At 38.6% G+C, this 18,204-nt stretch overlaps 1 protein-coding gene across 2 annotated transcripts in view; it reads left to right on the top strand.

The window, feature by feature from the left end:
* Nucleotides 1-2,446: 2,446 nt before the first annotated feature.
* Nucleotides 2,447-18,204, top strand: part of LOC131973324 (proline-rich protein 5-like) — a 30,095-nt gene continuing 14,337 nt past the window's right edge. The window contains exons 1-2 of one of the 2 annotated variants that reach the window (XM_059335293.1): nucleotides 2,447-2,885; nucleotides 13,639-13,769. In XM_059335293.1, the coding sequence (XP_059191276.1) occupies nucleotides 13,648-13,769 (122 nt within the window). In that variant the 5' untranslated portion in view covers nucleotides 2,447-2,885; nucleotides 13,639-13,647. Of the gene's footprint in view, nucleotides 2,886-13,635; nucleotides 13,770-18,204 lie in introns of both variants that reach the window. The other variant, XM_059335291.1, reaches the window with a different exon arrangement.

The raw sequence follows: 18,204 nt of genomic DNA, 5'->3' as shown, positions 1-18,204 counted from the left end.
AAACATGATTTGTTTTATTTTTATTATTTGTATTGTTTGGTTACAATTTTGCTACTTTTTTTCTCAATTCAATGTTTATTGAGCACTTAGTGAATATTCATAAGATACACTATCTGAACCAATTATCTTCTAAGACACAGCACGCAGAGTCAAGCTAAACTCAGAGTAGCACCGGAAGTCAGGTGTATACCTTCACAATAAAACTTTAACCTACAACATCAGTTACTTTTTTTAAACCAAATACAGCAGTTAACTTATTTGTATTTCAGTGTTTCCTGCATGGCTTTGTCAAATTAATGAGTGACTCTGAGATGGAAATATGTCAAATAAATGCATTATAGAGAGAAGCTGCAATGGTTAATCAACTGGTCGACTGTTTTTGTAATCTGTTTCAGATATGTTTCAAGCTCAAATACCTTACAATCTGTTGTTTAAATAAAATGTCTTTGGGTTTTGGACAAAGCAGGCCATTTGAAGACTGTGAGTGCTGGAGATGTGGGAAAGTGTTACTTTTTGGACTTTTTAATAGATGAAATGATTATTTAAGAAAAATAAAAAGCATATTTATCAATTAAGACAATAATGATCAGTTGCAGTTGTTTTAAAACAATGATTGTTGACTAAAGCACTTAAAAGGGAGATGAAATATATAACCAGGTGTACAAAGCATAGACTGTATAAAATAGGTAGAAAGTCACAAATGGAAGTAAAAATGGAAAGTAATGCTTTTAAATAAAAAAAAATGCACAAATAAGACCAATGAATTATGATTCATGAAGTCATAACTTTATAAACTATAGAAAAGCTGCTTTCTGTTGAACATGAATGTCTGATGAGCACAAAGAGCAGAGAACTAACAGAAACTGTTTGTTCCCACAGCAGTTAGCCAAAACAAGCCGACGCCTGCACCAAGCCGCTCTGTAATTGTTGTTTACTGTGTGAAGAACGCTCCAAAACACACAACTTTCACCAGGCACTAGTCTACTTCTGTTTGACTAAAAGCAGCATCAATAACAGGATTACAGCTGTTTCTAAACAAAGAGAAGAAGAAGTCTCTCTGTGGCTGTCTCCCAGAGACAGACCACAGAAACATAACTCTAAAGTCTGAAAATTAAATATAAAAGAAAATAAATTAAGTTTGTGAGGCTGCACACAGTCACGATGGTGCTAAATGTTATTATCATTTATTTTAAAGACACTCATAAAGTCAGATTTATTATAAGGTTGTGGACAGTAGCAGTCTAAAGAAACAGTCTGAAGGTTAAAAGAGAATAAAGATAACCACAGGAGCGGGCTGGACTGGCCATCTGGCATACTGGGCAAATGCCGGTTGGCTGGCAGGACTTTTGGGCCGAACAACTTGAAAAAACAAAAAACAAAACAAAGAAATGTTTTAATTTTTAATTTATTTTTTGGTTGACTGATTGCCCAACGGCCAATAATGGCGACAAGCCCTTCAGGCAGATGCTGCAAAATGCACTAAACCAACTGAAATGTTTAGTGCTACAGCAGCTGGAGCTGACTCAGCAGGTGATGATGGAGGTGGGCTTTAGGGAGCTAGGAGAGAGAGGTGGAAAGATGGCAGCACCCGGCAACATGAGGTAAGAAGTGATCATTCTCTGCCTGGCTCCAATATCATGAAGTCAGGTTAATTACTGTATGGTTTCCTTTTCACAAACAGGAATGGGTGCGCGCCAAGGTTATTATAGTTAACGAAAACTAATGAAATAACGAAAACTAGAATTGAAAAAACATTTTCGTTAACTGAAATAAAAATAAAAACTAGAGTTTTTAAAAAAACGATAACTAACTGAAACTGTATTGTGTGGTTACAAAACTAACTAAAACTATAATGAAAATGTCCTTAGTTTTCGTTTTGGTCAACTTTTTTCATTCATAATTCAGTGTTTCTATTTGAACATGCAACACATGGTAAATATGTTTACTGAGACTGGGAACTAGAACCAAAATTTAAAACACCTGGAACTGTAAGAGTTAATAACCTTATTGGGGCTGAGATGATAAACCAAAGGAAATAAAGGCAAAATTTATTATGATCTCGCACCCAACAGCCCATTACAAAAAAACTAAAACTAACACTAAAACTAATAAAAACTAAACTAAAACCAAGCATTTTCAAAAAGTAAAAACTAAACCAAAACTAGAAAACTCACTCTAAAAACTAATTAAAACTAACTGAATTTGAAAACAAAAATTCACAACGAAATTAAAACTAAAACTAATGAAAAATCCAAAACTATTATAACCTTGGTGCGCGCCCCAGGAGGCAAAAGCCTGTTAAGAGAGGAAAAGTCCTGCTACCTGCATCATGTGGCACTGATGACAGGAAGTTTGTCACATCTGAACTTTCAATGGAGCTTAACAGTTATGGACTTAAACATAATTAGTTGAAGTTCATTAACTGGCACTGCAACGCGCTTGGCTTGCTGTTGTTACCAGTTTAACATTCTAGTGCCTTGTTATAATTCCATGTTGGTCAGTCCTGTCAGTGTCATGTCTAACTTCAGAACTTTGAAATTGATTTTACTTTGAAGGCGCAAACAGGAAGTGAGAGTAATTAGCTTCGTTAGCTTGTTAGCAGTCGCCAGCAGCCTGTTGCACCGAGACAAGAAGCGCCAGCTCGTCTCAGTCCCGGTGCAGAGCAGAGAAATGTTTGTCACTTTGAGTGTTTGACAGGTCCATCACACTCACTCTGCTCACAACAAACAAAGTGTTTTTTTGTTTTGTTTTGTCTGTTTGTTTGTTGTCTGCGGAACTTGGAGCGATGTCTGCAGAATGAGAGTCGAAGATGAGGAGCTGAGCGGCATTTCTCCACAGTTTCTGAGCTGTCTCCTGTGAGGACTTTTAAAAAAATTCATCAGGAGGTGAGATACCACACTGAGACCACGAGATTTACATCCTGTCAACGTGACTTCAGTACACAGAGAGCAGCGTGGAGTTTGTGGCAGTTTATGTGCCGTTTACCTGCACAAACACACGCACCGTGACAGGCGTTCAAAAAGTTGTTAATTGTGCAGAAATGTGCAAATTGTTTAATGTAATCACACTTTATTGCAACTTTTAAGTTTGTAAACCTCACTAAAAAGTAACGCATGAAGTATATTAAGAGCTCTAAATACTGTTTTAATCCTAGACTTAAAGATGCACGGTATGAGGAAAATGTGCGATATGCAATATCTTTGTTGAAAACATGGCGATACCGATATTATTATTATTGCAAAAAGTAAATGTAGTTAGTTATGCTTTTCAGCTACTACAGCTAGTTCAAAGTTGTGATAAACGAAGAAGAAACAACAACAAACAATTCATTTTCTTTAATATATTGGTGCAGGGAAAAGTTCTGTAACTTAAATAGAGAATAGAAAATGAAATAAGAATTTGATTTAAAAAAAAAAAGGTGCGAATATCTGTTACAAAATGAAAGAGATGAACAGTTTAAGAAGTAGTGCTTATAACTGCATGGACCTGCACTATGAGCAACTATGCTTCTACAGGGAGTTTAAAACTTAAAGATTGACTTTCAGGTACTTTACAGTCCCGTTCATAGAGTTTTATGCAGTTTAATTCTTGTAAACAGACCCAGAAGTAAGCCTGCAGAAATGTAGTCCTGCACCTGAATGAAATCTTTACAGGTAGTTCTGAGTCTGTTTACATGGTCAACGTCATTTTTTTCTAATAATCAGACCTACAGGTGGATTACAATCTGTAGATAGGCTGACATGTGGTTTGAAATGTATAAGATATAGTAGATAGCAGCCCTACAGGTAAACATGTCCCTGTTGACAGATTTACAGGTAGCTGAAAGCTTAAAGATTAACTTAAGATCTTGTATTCTGACCAGGCGGCAACCTCCTGGTCTGAGCAGTGAAGCAAATGCTGAAGTGCTTTAAGCCCGCAATCTTTCCAAAGTGCAGCCATCGGTTGCAAAAGAAGTCCGGTCCTGTCTATCTTAATACAAAATAGGCGTGTTTCCATCAGCAAATTTCTCTGTGCATTTTGAGGATTCACTTGAGAAAAGCTTGAAGGAAACACCAACATTTGATAAAACTTAAACTCTTAAAAAAGAGTTTTTATACTTGCTTGAGGTGTTTTTTTGTCTTTTGCAGCATTGAACTTTCATGAGTGATCAGCTATTTCTGCTGTGACATGAAAGAATAATTATAAGTTGCCAGCTCAATCCAATTCCTGGAGATTTCTCTCCTTTTTCTCTTGTTGGTGGCCAAAGTTGTCCGATTAGAACATCTTTTTGATGTTTTTTTCTCTACTTCTCCTTTATTGATGGATTCGCCTACAACAATACATTACACTGCCTTCTTCTGACCAAAGTATGTTAATGCAGCTTTGTTTATTTGCTCTAAACCAGTTGATTTCAAAACATTTAAAAATTTCGCTTCCAAATTTGCTTTGAATTTAATGGAAACATAGCTAGTTAGACTTCTCACTTGATTTATAACATCAGTAAAAGTGCTTCTGGCAACATTATGGTCTCAATAGCTAGTTTCAAGTATTCTTCAAGGCAATATGATGTTAATTGCGTAAATAATGGTCCCATTTAGAATAAAATAGATGATAAAGCTGGGTATGATTTGGGGCGTGGATCCTCAGTTCTTAGGCAGATCCACCCCTCGCTCCTCTCCAGTCCAAATACAGTCTCTTCTGGTTTAAAAAAACATGGTAATTGCTGTAACGCCGAACTTGACGGGCAGTCCACAAACCAATGGATGACATCAGAGTGACTACGTTCACTTTTTATATACAGCCTATGAGTCAGACCTGCATCCTGGTTTAGTTCCAGTAGAGAGGCCAACAGTTGCTGTCTAGACTCTTATTGTACAATAAATGCACATTACCGATGTGCCTTTCATTTGCTTGCACCATTGAGTGGTTTGGGGTTTGTTACCGTTTCCTGTTGATCACCACATGCAGACGTCACAGGGCTTCTGTCTAGAGCTGCCACGTTTGACAGTTGTACAGAGAGAAATCCACCGAAGAAGAAGAACAATTACAGACTAGTTTTAATGACCACATGAGGAGAAATGGACCAGAATGCATTGCAGCGACAGGGCAGCTTTGAGTTTTTCACTCTGAACGCTTTGATCTTAATATCATCTGTATCACTGATCAAATCGCAATATGGATTAGTGCAAGGGTTGACAACTTTTAGTAACAGAAGAGCCGTCGTCAGACATCAGAATGGAGCCGCAAGCCTCATTTGGAGTCTTAAAATAAATAAGCCTACCAACATCACTTATAGGTCATAATGGGCATTTATTAATATGAGTTTTGTCAGGGTGCAGCAAGACCCAAGTGCAAATGAGAGGCTGGCCTAGCCTAGCTAGGGAAGCTCATGACAAGTGATGAAAATGTAGAGGTTAAGGCACCAGGCTGTAGACTTTCGTGAGCTGTGAAGCTTTTTTTTACTGCTGCATATAAGCTACACATATTACAACCAAACAATACAAATTGCTTTGGGCCTACACCAATGATAAATGAAAATTCATTACATATATTTTTTTTCGTCACAGCCACAGGGAGCCACTAGCCTGGCTAACACCAGACGAATCTCAAATGAGATTTGGTCTGGAAACCAGCCGTTCATTTCTCCGTAGAGGAGGTGTGGTTTACGATCCTCCGGAGCCGTTTATTGGGCGCTTAGAATGTCTATCAAAGCGTCTGTAGGTAGCTCTTAGCCAATCAGATCAGTTATACCAGATGACGTATGTAGAGCAACAGAAATGGATGTTTGTTGTGTGTGTGTCTGTGAGAGAGTGTTGCTGCTGCTTTGCTTCTCCAGTTCTCGCTTTCTGCAAGATTTATTTTCACACTTTATTCCCCCTCATGTCATTCAGCCACACACATCCACAGATTTTATGGGCAATAAATAAGCTGCTGCGGGTCTCTGGGCGGCTCCGCTGTCCCCCGGCTCGTAGCGAGATCACCGGCGTTACGGTAGCGCCGGTGATTAAGCCCCGCTACCGGTGATCTCGCTATGAGCCGGGGGACAGCGGAGCCGCCGAGAGACCTTTCGCCTTTCAACTTTCGCTCTAAACTATTAAAAACACCATCTACAGCTAAAGAGAGTTTCGCGTCTGCTGCAGCCATGTTGGATCCGTAAGAAAACTACAAGCTTCCAAGTGCCAAGTAGGACCCGTCATCGTCTTGCCGTCCCTCCCCGCTCTGTGATTGGATCCCTAATACAGGGCTAAGAAACGGCCCTGGTTGCCAGACTGGATGGAGGTTCGAAATTAAATTCGAGCACGCAAGGCAGTCTGGGTATACCCAGGCTAGGGAGCCACTGCATTTGGCCCGAAGAGCCACATGTGGTGGACTTTCGGATTGCGTCTTTGAACAGTTTACACATTGTGATTGTTGCTCAGGGGAACAAGTGCTTAGCTAACACTGGTTTGCCTTTTATCTGGGGCTTAAAAAAACTGTTGGCAAGTGGAAAATCAGAGCTAAAGTCGTATATTGTGAACCAGGCATAATCTACTTTCATACGTCTGTTTTCTGACTGGAGTTCACACAATAATAATAATAAACCCAGTTCAGATTATTCTCTCTTTCTCTCTCTCTCTCTCTCTCTCTCTCTCTCTCTCTCTCTCTCTCTCTCGGCCTATACTGAATTAGTCTCTCTGAGTACTTTCTCATGACAGGGGGCTTCTGTTTCAGGATTAGCCCACATGCTTACACTAACACACTACACAACAGAGCACAAAAATACTTCAGCATGTTTTCTGTCACTGTTTCAGGAGATATTTGTCTTTTTGTTTTTGTAGTTTAACTATGAATATGATGATTTCCCAGCTGTTCAGCTTGACTATCAGTTTCATTGAAAGGTTAGGTCAATTTTAGGAAGGAGAAATGCATATTTACACAAATACAGACATGGACGTAAGCCCCCTGTAAAAGCTAGATTTGTTTTTGCAGTTTTTAACAACATTTAATGTTAATCAGTGAGCTTCTTGAGGAGTCAGTAGGTGGGTTTTGTTACCTTTGGATAGAGCCTGACTAGCTATTTCCCTCTGTTTCCAGTCTTTATGCTAAGCTAAGCTAACCATCTACCGATTGTATCTTGATAATTAACATACCAGTGGTGTAATGTTACTGAATATATTTACTCAAGTACTGTACTTAAGTTCAATTTTGAGGTACTTGTACTTGAGTATTTCCATTTAATGTAACTTTATACTTATACTCCACTACATATTGAGGCAAATATTGTACTTTTTACTCCACTGCGTTTAGCTTTAGTTACTTGATGATCAAATTATTACAATTAAGCATTTTTACAAATTATACCACATAAAAGCACATTAAGCAGTTAAATTAGCCCTATCTTGACAATAGTAGAATGCTGCTTACATAAATGCATCAAAAATAATAATCCAATAATATTTTTAGAATATATACAATTCTGCCATATGAGAACTTTTACTTTTGATACTTTAAGTACATTTTGTTGCTCATACTTTTGTACTTTTACTTCAGTAAGCTTTGAATGCAGGACTTTGACTTCTATTGGAGTAATTTCACAGTGTGGTGTTTATACTTTTACTGAAGAAAGGGATCTAAATACCACCACTGTAACATACAGACATGAGTTTGGTGTCTATCTGAAAATTTGACATTTAGAGAGGAAGAGAAGGGGGGGATTTCACTAAATATGAAACTGATGGCTTTCAATTTTTGCTTGTGCCATGAAAAAAGCATTTCCAACGTGACTTCACTTAAAAATGAGTCAGTGTTTTAAGTCCGACAAGTAAAGTCACACATACACGAGGAGACGATTGAACCGCCTGACTGAACTCAACATCACAGACTTGACGGACTGCATCAGTGGAGGAGGATCTGACGGAGCGAAGGGTGAGCTGTTGCTGTTGGCGGTGGGGGTGTTTGACCTTTTTTTTGATGACGGCTTCTGGACTGTCGAGCAGATGGGTTATCATGGTGACAGTTACACACACGGTGACGCCTAACGCCCACTGTGGCAGAGCAGAAGGTGGGACAGTTGTTATTTTATTTCTTCTCGGAGAGATTTATCTTCTCAATTGACGCTCGAAGCAACAAGATGCAAAGGACGTTCACCAAATTACTCAGAAGTGTGTGTGTGTGTGTTTGTCTGTGTGTGTGTGTGTGTATTCTTAATACCACAAAATCCTGTGAACGCTACATGTGGTGAACTGAGCACACATGGTCTCATTCCCACACACAACCTGCAGTTCCTGGCATGGCCTCAACCTCAACACACACACACACACACACACACACACTGTAAAAAATGTTTGTAGAAATAACAGTAAAACACTGTCAAATACATCAGAAATAGGGCGTAAAATGAAAAATTGTATATTACCGTATTAGACACTTTTAATTACCGTAAATCAAAGAATAGCACAAAACTTTTACTTGCTGTAAAAATATAACATTTTCATGCAAAATTTATGGAGAAATACCATGATGTGTGAATGAATGACACAATAACCCTAAAAAATAACAGGATTATTCAGTCTAAATTTAAATTTTTTGCTGATATTTACATTTAAAATAGAATTTAGAATAGAAAACCCACTCACTGTAATTTTTACGGTGATGTTCTGGCAACCACAGCTGCCGGTATTTTTCCGTAAATTAAACAGATTATTTTTTACAGTACACACACACACACACACACACACACACACATACACATTTCAAAGCATTTCGGATCTAGTCTCATCCTCCCACACTTACCGGGGTGAAGAGCTGCTAACCTCTCACGACCTTTTTCAGTTTTTAGTTTGTAAAGATTTTGTTTGTTTTGAGAAACATCACTGAATATTTTGTATTTTTTATTTTTTATTTCATCCACTACCTAGTGTTATTGTCTTGTGGCAGCTTGTGCTCTTCATTACAAAGTCCATAAAAACGGACCTATATATTGCAGTGAAGACAGTAAAATGCAAAAATATTGAAAACATTTCCTGAAAGGACCTGCTGTTCGGAGCGTTAAACAAAATGTTTCCCCTTATTTTTTTAAATTATTGCTTTGCTTCTTATTTCAAATCCTGCCGCTACGGACGAGACCGATTCAGAGTTAGTTTCTCCTCATTGTTACTCGTCCTCTCGGCTGCCAACTGAGAGAGAAATCAGTATGTATTGACCTCCTCTTGCTCTGGTAGGAACGCAGCCGAATAAACAATAGTGTGTTTGTGTTGACGGTCAGCACGGGGCCTCCCATTGGCTGTGATCAGAGGAGACAGCACAGCGAGGGCCTGTTGGACACACACTGGGCTGTGAGATCCCATCAGCCACCTGGGTGTCCTGGACTGAGACCGGCTCGGGGGAACGGGAGTGTCTCTGAGGTCGACTCGTTATGCCTGCAAGAGTGAGGAAAAGTGCAAAAACTGAACAACTTTAGACTTGAGGATAATAACTCAACAAGGGAGGAGAAATTGTTGCATGCAGCCATTCTTGCATGTTGTTACCAAGTAATTTTACTTGATGCTCCAAAGACAACTGAAGAGGAAATTGAAAGATTTTGTACAACACATTTGCTGACTGCTTACTGGCCTTAAATAGCAACTCACTTTCATGTTTTGATGCGGCTTGTTTTCACACCTGGTTCATCTACAAATAGGCTGTATGAGTCTTTCACAACCCCAGGTTTAGTCAGTTTCATTCTAAGTCTTGTGCAGTTAACACCTATCCAATTGTACTCTGGTGCGGGCTAAAAACAACTGCGCAAGGGGGTTTTGGTCCGTTTCCAAAGAGGAATTGAACCAAAACGCAGTGGATGGTGGGCTATCTGCACGGGCATTTTGTGAGATGTACACAGAGCAACATAAGTGGGAGGGGATAGACTTGGACTTCTGCTGAAGTCTTCGGCCCAGTCTGACATCTGGGCCGAAGAACACATAAAGGAGATGTTGACTAAAGACAACAAAAACAATGACATTCATAAAATAATTGGAGATCAACTGGAGGAGAAACAATTTCTGATGATAGATCAGTGCAGAGTCAAGGTAAAAAAGCTCCAACAGCAATATTTCATGATGCTTTCACTCCACGTTGCTTTGTTTTTTTCAGTGGGTCCCTGTTGTAAAAACCTTCCTTTCTGTGTAAGAGAAGAGAGCGCTCAGTTTTATGAGACTTGATCTCAATGCAACTTTTGTCTTGAGGCTTGTCGACTTTAAGCTGTTTTTGACAAGCCACTGATATTTCTGGTTAAAGTTCAGATCGTCTCGCTGCTTGGTGCAGAAACAGAAACTTTCCTGCAGCTGCACAACTGTTTGTTTCTGTAAATGCTCGAGACTCTTTTGATCTATGGGTTTGCGGCTGAGCCTTCAGTAAAGGTGTGAACTTGTTACATTAACATGTGGGTACAGATAGTGATAGTGAGCCTTGTTTTCTGGTTCACATAGAAATCCCCTTCAAAGTAAGAGCTGTATTTCCTCCTCTTGTGGGCGTGCGTGTGTTTTTTCCTCGTGTGATTGATTTAAATATTTAAAAAAAGTGGTAAAAGGAAATGCGAGACACAGACACAAGCCTATCCTGTAAAAAAACATATTTCCTTTTACATTAACATTCAAATTACTGTAAAATATTTCCTGCCATCATAACCACAACAGCCTTGTCCATCACTCTGTAATCATGACTCACTCCAGCTTTTTACTGAACAAACCTGTGAACGGACTCCTGTTTAAAGAGCTTTTATTTGCTGTTTTCTTATGCACGTTCAGTCCTTAAGTCAGTCACAAAATCATGTAAGAAAGAGTCACTGAAAGCTTCCCACACTGACACAATTAAATCAGTGGTTTCAGAGAAAAAAAGACTTAAAATATTGCAGACAATAAACTGACTCCACTTCAAAGAAACTTTACATGTGCAGAAATACAACATATAAAACATGGGGTGATTAAAAGTATGAAAGCTGTCACCCTACACAGAGCCGAGAGCAGGGCAGGCTTTCTGTGGTTTCTGGAGAGCGAGGCAGAGTGAGACCTCTGTGCTGTAAATAAACAGGCTGATCTCGGGTCAGTGCCGCCTCACAGGAAGCTGTGGTCTTGAGGAAGCCAATTTTTCTGTGTTTCTAAATGAATCAACCTCTGCTGAAGCTGCTCTGCTGACAACAGGAAGTACAAACGTGCACAAAGCTGCTGTCAGGAGCTCTTTAATTGCATGTCATCAAACCGCCTCTAAAGAGCATAACATCCTTTTTTTTTTTTTACCCGTAAATCTATATAACTATTGGATGTATTGTCATGAATTTTGTTCAGTGTTGCAGTGTTTGTTAGTGTTGCCTTCAGTATCAAACTCACTGACTTTGATAATCCTCTGACTTCTGAAAAATTGATTTCTTTCAGATATTCATGTAACTCAAAGGATGCATGCTGACAACTTTAAAGGTCCCCTGACTGGCATTTGGCTGTCATAAAAAAAAAAAAAAAAAGTGATAATAAGCCAAAAACACTCGACTGGACTGGTATAATGAAGTTTCCCACTAGGTGTAACACTTGACTCTGCAGCAGCTCCCCTGTGGAACATAATGAGACTGAAAAAGCCCATTAGGGTGTAGTGACTAGTGGTAGTACTGTAGTGGCAATGTACCTCTAAGATGGTTTTCACACTAAAAAAATACCTTTTTTTGTTTTTTTTTAGATCACCTTGACTCTTTAGTTGATTTCAAAAACAAAATGTTTCCATATTGGCTAGGGCTGCACGACTAATCAAATCGCAATCATACTATGGACTAGTGCAATATGACAATCGCTGGTAGGAGGAAGGAAATCACAATCTTTGTTAAAGGCAAAATATGTGTCAATATACCTTCTGAATTAAGTATACAAGGTGTCCTGGCCCACAAACCGGTTACTAGAGACTGCCAAAAATTTTGTTTAGTCAAAATCTTTGCAAAAAACCACATTGCGATCATTTTAAATATATTTTATTCAATTAAAAATAAAAAATGATGGACAAACATTTAATGACCTTCAATATTGTGAACCATATCATACTTGCACTCGTAATATCAATCACAATAATTGCAATTACATATTTTTCTGTACTGGCGCATATTTAGTTTTTGTTTAACTTCACCATGTCTCATCTTGTCAAGCAATATCGTAACTAAACTCAACCCCCACTCCCACTTCTACTGAAACTGAACTTCTTCATATTGCCGTAAATTATGCACGGCCTATGAGACACTAATGACTAGTTGGTCCATTTATAAACCCAGTTTTATGTTAATCATGCTCTCATATTGCCTATTACTATTAGCCTGGCTAACACCAGACTAATCTCAAATGAGATTTGGTCTGGAAACCAGCCGTTCATTTCTCCGTAGAGGAGGCGTGGTTTACGATCCTCCGGAGCCGTTTATTGGGCGCTTAGAATGTCTATCAAAGCGTCTGTAGGTAGCTCTTAGCCAATCAGATCAGTTATACCAGATGACGTAGTAGAGCAACAGAAATGGATGTTTGTTGTGTGTGTGTCTGTGAGAGAGTGTTGTTTGCTGCTTTGCTTCTCCAGTTCTCGCTTTCTGCAAGATTATTTATTTTCACGCTTTATTTCATTATGTCATTCAGCCACACATATCCACTGATTTTATGGGCAATAAACAAGCTGCTGCGGGTCTCTCGGCGGCTCCGCTGTCCCCCGGCTCGTAGCGAGATCACCGGCGTTAGGTAGCGCCGGCGCTAATAGCCCCGCTACCGGTGATCTCTCTACGAGTTGGGGGACAGCGGAGCCGCCGAGAGACCTTTCGCCTTTCAACTTTCGCTCTAAACTATTTAAAACACCATCTACTGCTAAAGAGAGTTTTGCGTCTGCAGCAGCCATGTTGGATCTGTAAGAAAACTACAAGCTTCCAAGTGCCGAGTAGTACGCGTCATTGTCTTGCCGTCCCTCCCCGCTCTGTGATTGGATCCCTAAAACAGGGCTAAGAAACCTCTTTGGTTGCCAGACTGGATGGAGGTTTGAAATTAAATTTGAGCGCGCAAGGCAGTCTGGGTATACCCAGGCTATATTACTGTTGCAAAACCAGTTGGATTTAGCACCGTGACGAAAAAAAAGAAGAAATGGTTTCCATTCCTACAGCAGACTGGACCAGCAAACCCAGAACTTGAGCCAATTCCACCCCTGGCGTGGCCAACATTTTGGTTACTGACCTGCAGAACTAATGACGTTCTCATCAGCCTCAGCTGTTCTTTGCGTTTTCAGATAATTAGCTAATGGTAGCATGCAGACAGGCTGCACAGAAATGATTCAATGATGTTGATACAGGCATTACGTGTGTGTGTGTGTGTGTGTGTGTGTGTGTGCGTGTCTAAATGTTGGGAACAAAAGCAGATGTTTCTCAGTCTCGGTGAAGGAACATGTTGAAAAGTTGATTCTTGCATTTTTACCAATGTTACAATATGTTTTATGCACTGTAAAAAATGAATTACAGTTTTTGCTGATATTTACATTTACATACGCTCACTGTATTTTTTTACAGTGATGTTCTGGCAACCACAGCTGCTGGTATTTTACCGTGAATTAAACAGATTTTTTTTTACAGTGTGATTAGAGAAGGGATATTTATTAATTCGCTAATGATTCCTTCAACTAACCATTTGTGTCCTCTCTCCTCAGCAGCCAGGGTGCATGATGGGATCTTTCCGGCGGCCCAGGCCTCGGTTTATGAGTTCTCCGGTTCTGTCGGACCTCGCCCGGTTCCACGCCAGCTCGCCTTCGCTACAGATCTCCAACACCAGCGTGTGGAACAGGTCAGCTGCACACTGACAGAAAAACACTCGCACAGTGTTGCATTGTTCGATACCTCAGTCAACACGTTTCAGGAGTTTAAATAAATATTAGTTTAAAAGTTTTGTAAACCAACTTTCCCTCTGTGGGTTTGTCTTCTTCGTGTTCCTGCTGTCCTACATTTCCCAGAATACCTTGTGGAAACCCCACAGACCTGTCTTCACCTATGATGCAGAATATATATGACAGACATTGACTTTCTTAAGAAATGTTTTCTTAATCTCAGAAGTTTACATCTAAGTAGGAAGATTTTTTCCAGTTTTAACAGTTGCAAACACATAATTCTTATTTTTCTGATCATATTTTGTGACAGCCTTGCAGTCTATTTGTATTTTGCTGTGTACTTTATGTCTTTAGCGTCTAGCTCTCATTGATTAATCTACCTGCCCAAATGTAAAATATGATGTGCTTAAATGACACCAGATATTATCATTTGGCTTCATGTCTGACCCCATAATCCCACAGCACAGATATTATCTCCATGTGTTTAGGACACATACGTCAGCTAATGTATGAATATAGTTTATGTGTTTGTGTATATGTGTGTTATGTTATGGGTCCAAACATCGGCTTAAAAAAAAAAAGAGTAAAAAAAGTGCTGGCTCGAGTTTTCCAGACCAGAAAGAAGAACAGGTTCTGTTGAAGGTCAGGAGTCAGAAAAGTTTCTGATCCGATTACACTGTTTTCTGTTGCGTCTAAGTTGGTATTTAACACGTGAGATTTAAAGGTGAGGCTTTATTTGTAAGGGTGTGGAGAAAGGTCAGTCACATTCTGTTTTCCAGCTGTTAAAGGGGAAAATTTTCATCCTGGACTCTATCTTCCCAGATTTTCTTCTGTCTAAGTCAGTAGTTCTCAACCTTTTTGAGTCGCGACCCACAATTTAACATGCATGTTGTCCGCGACCCCCGATCACTGAACACAATCTCACGCGCACAGTTCAGATCACCCAAAAAAAGAAACAAAATGACCAAAAAAGACTCAAAATGACCAAAAAAGACACAAAATGACCAGAAAAGACACAAAATGACCCAAAAAAAGACACAAAATGACCCATAAAAGACACATAATGACCCAAAAAAAGACACAAAATGACCAAAAAAAGAGACAAAATGACCAAAAAAAGACACAAAATGACACAAAAAAGACACAAAATGACACAATAAAGAAACAAAATGACCAAAAAAGACATTAAATGACCAAAAAAAGACACAAAATGACACAAAACAGAAACAAAATGACCAAAAAAGACATTAAATGACCAAAAAGACTAAAACACTAAGACTAACACATGAACACTTTAACACAGTGGAGACAGAGCTGACTTCCAAAATGATTTGACGACCCCCAGAAATCATCTCGCGACCCCCAGAAATCATCTCGCGACCCCAATTGGGGTCCTGACCCCAAGGTTGAGAATAGCTGGTCTAAGTGACAAAGGAGGACAACCGTTTTTGAAATTGGTCCAGTATTGTCAAGCAGGGTGCAATCGTCAATGTACATCAACTAACAAGTGCTTATTTCTGCCACTGGCTCAGACTGTTACTGTAAGTCTCTGACAACATTATTAAAATAAATTATATCTATTCTTTTGACCACAATACAATATTTGCTGATATCTTTCGATTTTTTTACTCTATTCAATTCAGGCACCTGCTGATATAGATGTGGCCATTTCACGAAATCAGTTACATTTATATCAAATATCCAAAATATATAATTAAATATAAAATATGACATGATATTTTGATTACTGAGCTCTGCCAGACATTTAAAGGAAAACAATCTATTCTTTTTAATAAAAAATTAAATATAAAGTGGAATTTCAAAATAAAGACGCATCTTAAAGATGATGGTATGTATCAATATTTTCTCTTGGCATTAATGATAAAGACCAATTTTTTGTATACAAACATTGTCAATGCGCGCACATGCCGGATACACAAAAAAAACAGACTGATAACAAGAACACTGTGATTGAGAAGAAAACTAATTATTTGATAAAATATAACTATTTTACTGTTAACGCTTTCTAGATATTATAAAAAAATTGTCACTCTGGGATAGGCATGTATAAAAAATATATATGTAAATGTATAAAATAATTATGTAATGTTACAATATAGATATTAAGACTTTTATTTGTACCTTTTTTTTGGTTTTGGCTGTGGATTCATTATCATTGAACTGATATATGTATATATCCAGATTAGTGTGTCGTTAACCTCATTAACAACATGTTTCATTAATCACACATCTGCATGTAAACAGCAATATTAGTGGAATTTTAATTTTATTAGCCATGTAAACAGCTTTATAGTGACCCTGGAATATTTTGTCCATGTAAAGTTGGTCTGTGTCTCAGTGTTTGGAGGTTATTTCAGCTCTGGCAGCAGAAACTCTTCGCGCTGCTTCCTGCTCCTCGCAGCGCAGAGCAGGATGTTTAGTAGGAAGTGGAGGTGGCAGCGGGGCCACGTCCTGTCAACCAGCTGAGTCACATACAACTTCCAACACACACACACACACACACACACACACACACACACACCAACACACACACGTGCCAACACACAGACTCAACACATTTCACAGTAACTCAACTTTATTGAGAAGAATCCAGAGGATGAGTTCTGTTTCGTAATGAGCATGAAATTAAGCATGTTTTTATAAAAGCTAATGAAGCTTTTATCAACAAGCAGTGGTGGGTTGTAATTATGTACATTTATATAATTACAAATTGGAGGTACTTGTATTTTTTTGAGTATTTTTTTTCCATATGACTTCTGTCCCACTCAATTTTGTGACAGCTTTCTATTTTTTTAAATTAGGATTTTTACACTTAAAACATTAAGGGTTTATGACAGTATGATTTTTTTAAATTAATGAAACTAACCAACAGTATTAGTCGATGAATCAATTAGTCGATTGACAGAAATTTACTTTACATATTCACTTAATAAACTATTTACATAGTTTGTCATTTTTTCATGTAAAAACATGTCATCGTTCCAGCTTCACAATGTGAAAATGTACTGCTTTTCCTTGGACTAATGGGTTAATTATTGCAATGTAATAATGTTAATTTGAATGCAATTTCTCACTATTTTCGCTATCAATTAATGGAGAAACTAATCATTAGTTAATAGTGCAAAATGAGCTAAACCTCATTTAACTCTACACTAAAATCCTGCTTTTACATTATTGCATGAGTAATAACAATGTAATGATATAATTTATAATAGTACAATACTAATATGGGACCTCTCTCTAATTAGGGCCACGGGGCAATCGCACCGAGCACTGGTCCCCTACAGCAATAGCTGTAGGGACCAGTGTTATACTGTGGATTTTTTCTTCTTCCTCTTCCGCACGCAATTTCGTCCCGCTACTAGTCAAGACGAATTAGACAAATTATATATCAAAACGTGCGGTTTGATCGGGATCGGTGTGCTGTTATTTTTCTCTACGGAATACGAATTTTTTGCGACGTAAGTCGCGAAAAACTGCTCAAAATTTTGCATTGAAATGAATGGGACAGCCACACACACACACACACACACACACAGGTAACTTTATGTGATTTTAATCACACACACACACACACACACACACACGCGTAACTTTATGCGATTTTCGTTACACACACACACACACAAGTTGTTTTTCGTTACACACACACACTCCTCCAGATACACACACACACACACACACACACACACACATTTGTGTGAGGTTAAAGGGCATAGGTTGCTGTATAAATAAATACTTGAAAAGGAATGCTTGTTGTAGGTGTGGTCCTTGTATATAATATAGTATATATATATATATATATATATATATATATATAACATTACTAGTATTAATTGTTTGAAATCTCTGAAGAATCTCATCATAGTGTACACACACCGGCAGTAGCCCCCGTGGCCCTTTCAGAATTTCCCCAGAGGAAATTTTCTAGTTGTAATCCTACAATCTTCCTGATTGAACTTTCACACTTTTACTGAAGCAACATTTTCAATGCAAGATTTCACAGTGTGGAACTTTTACTGCAGTAAAGCTCTGAATACTCCTCCACTGCTGCACTTTGACACCTTCCTGACTCTGTTTATCTATAGAGGCTGTACGTTGCAGCAGGTCAGATGGTCTGGTGTAACTGTAATTGTAAATGCTGGAATTTCTATTCTTGAGAGATCAGAAGTTTTCCTGTCAGGACATGTCGTTTATATCAGTAGTTCTCAACCTTTTTGAGTCGCGACTCCCAATTTAACATGCATGTTGTCCGCGACCCCCGCTCACTGAACAGAATCTCACACGCACAGTTCAGATCACCCAAGAAAGAAACAAAATGACCACAAAAAGACACAAAATGACTAAAAAAAGACACAAAATGACCAAAAAAAG

Source organism: Centropristis striata, chromosome 6, assembly GCF_030273125.1.
Source record: "Centropristis striata isolate RG_2023a ecotype Rhode Island chromosome 6, C.striata_1.0, whole genome shotgun sequence".
NCBI lineage: Eukaryota > Metazoa > Chordata > Actinopteri > Perciformes > Serranidae > Centropristis > Centropristis striata.
The sequence above is the reverse complement of the archived record's forward strand: the minus strand, read 5'-3'. Positions and strand labels throughout refer to the sequence as shown.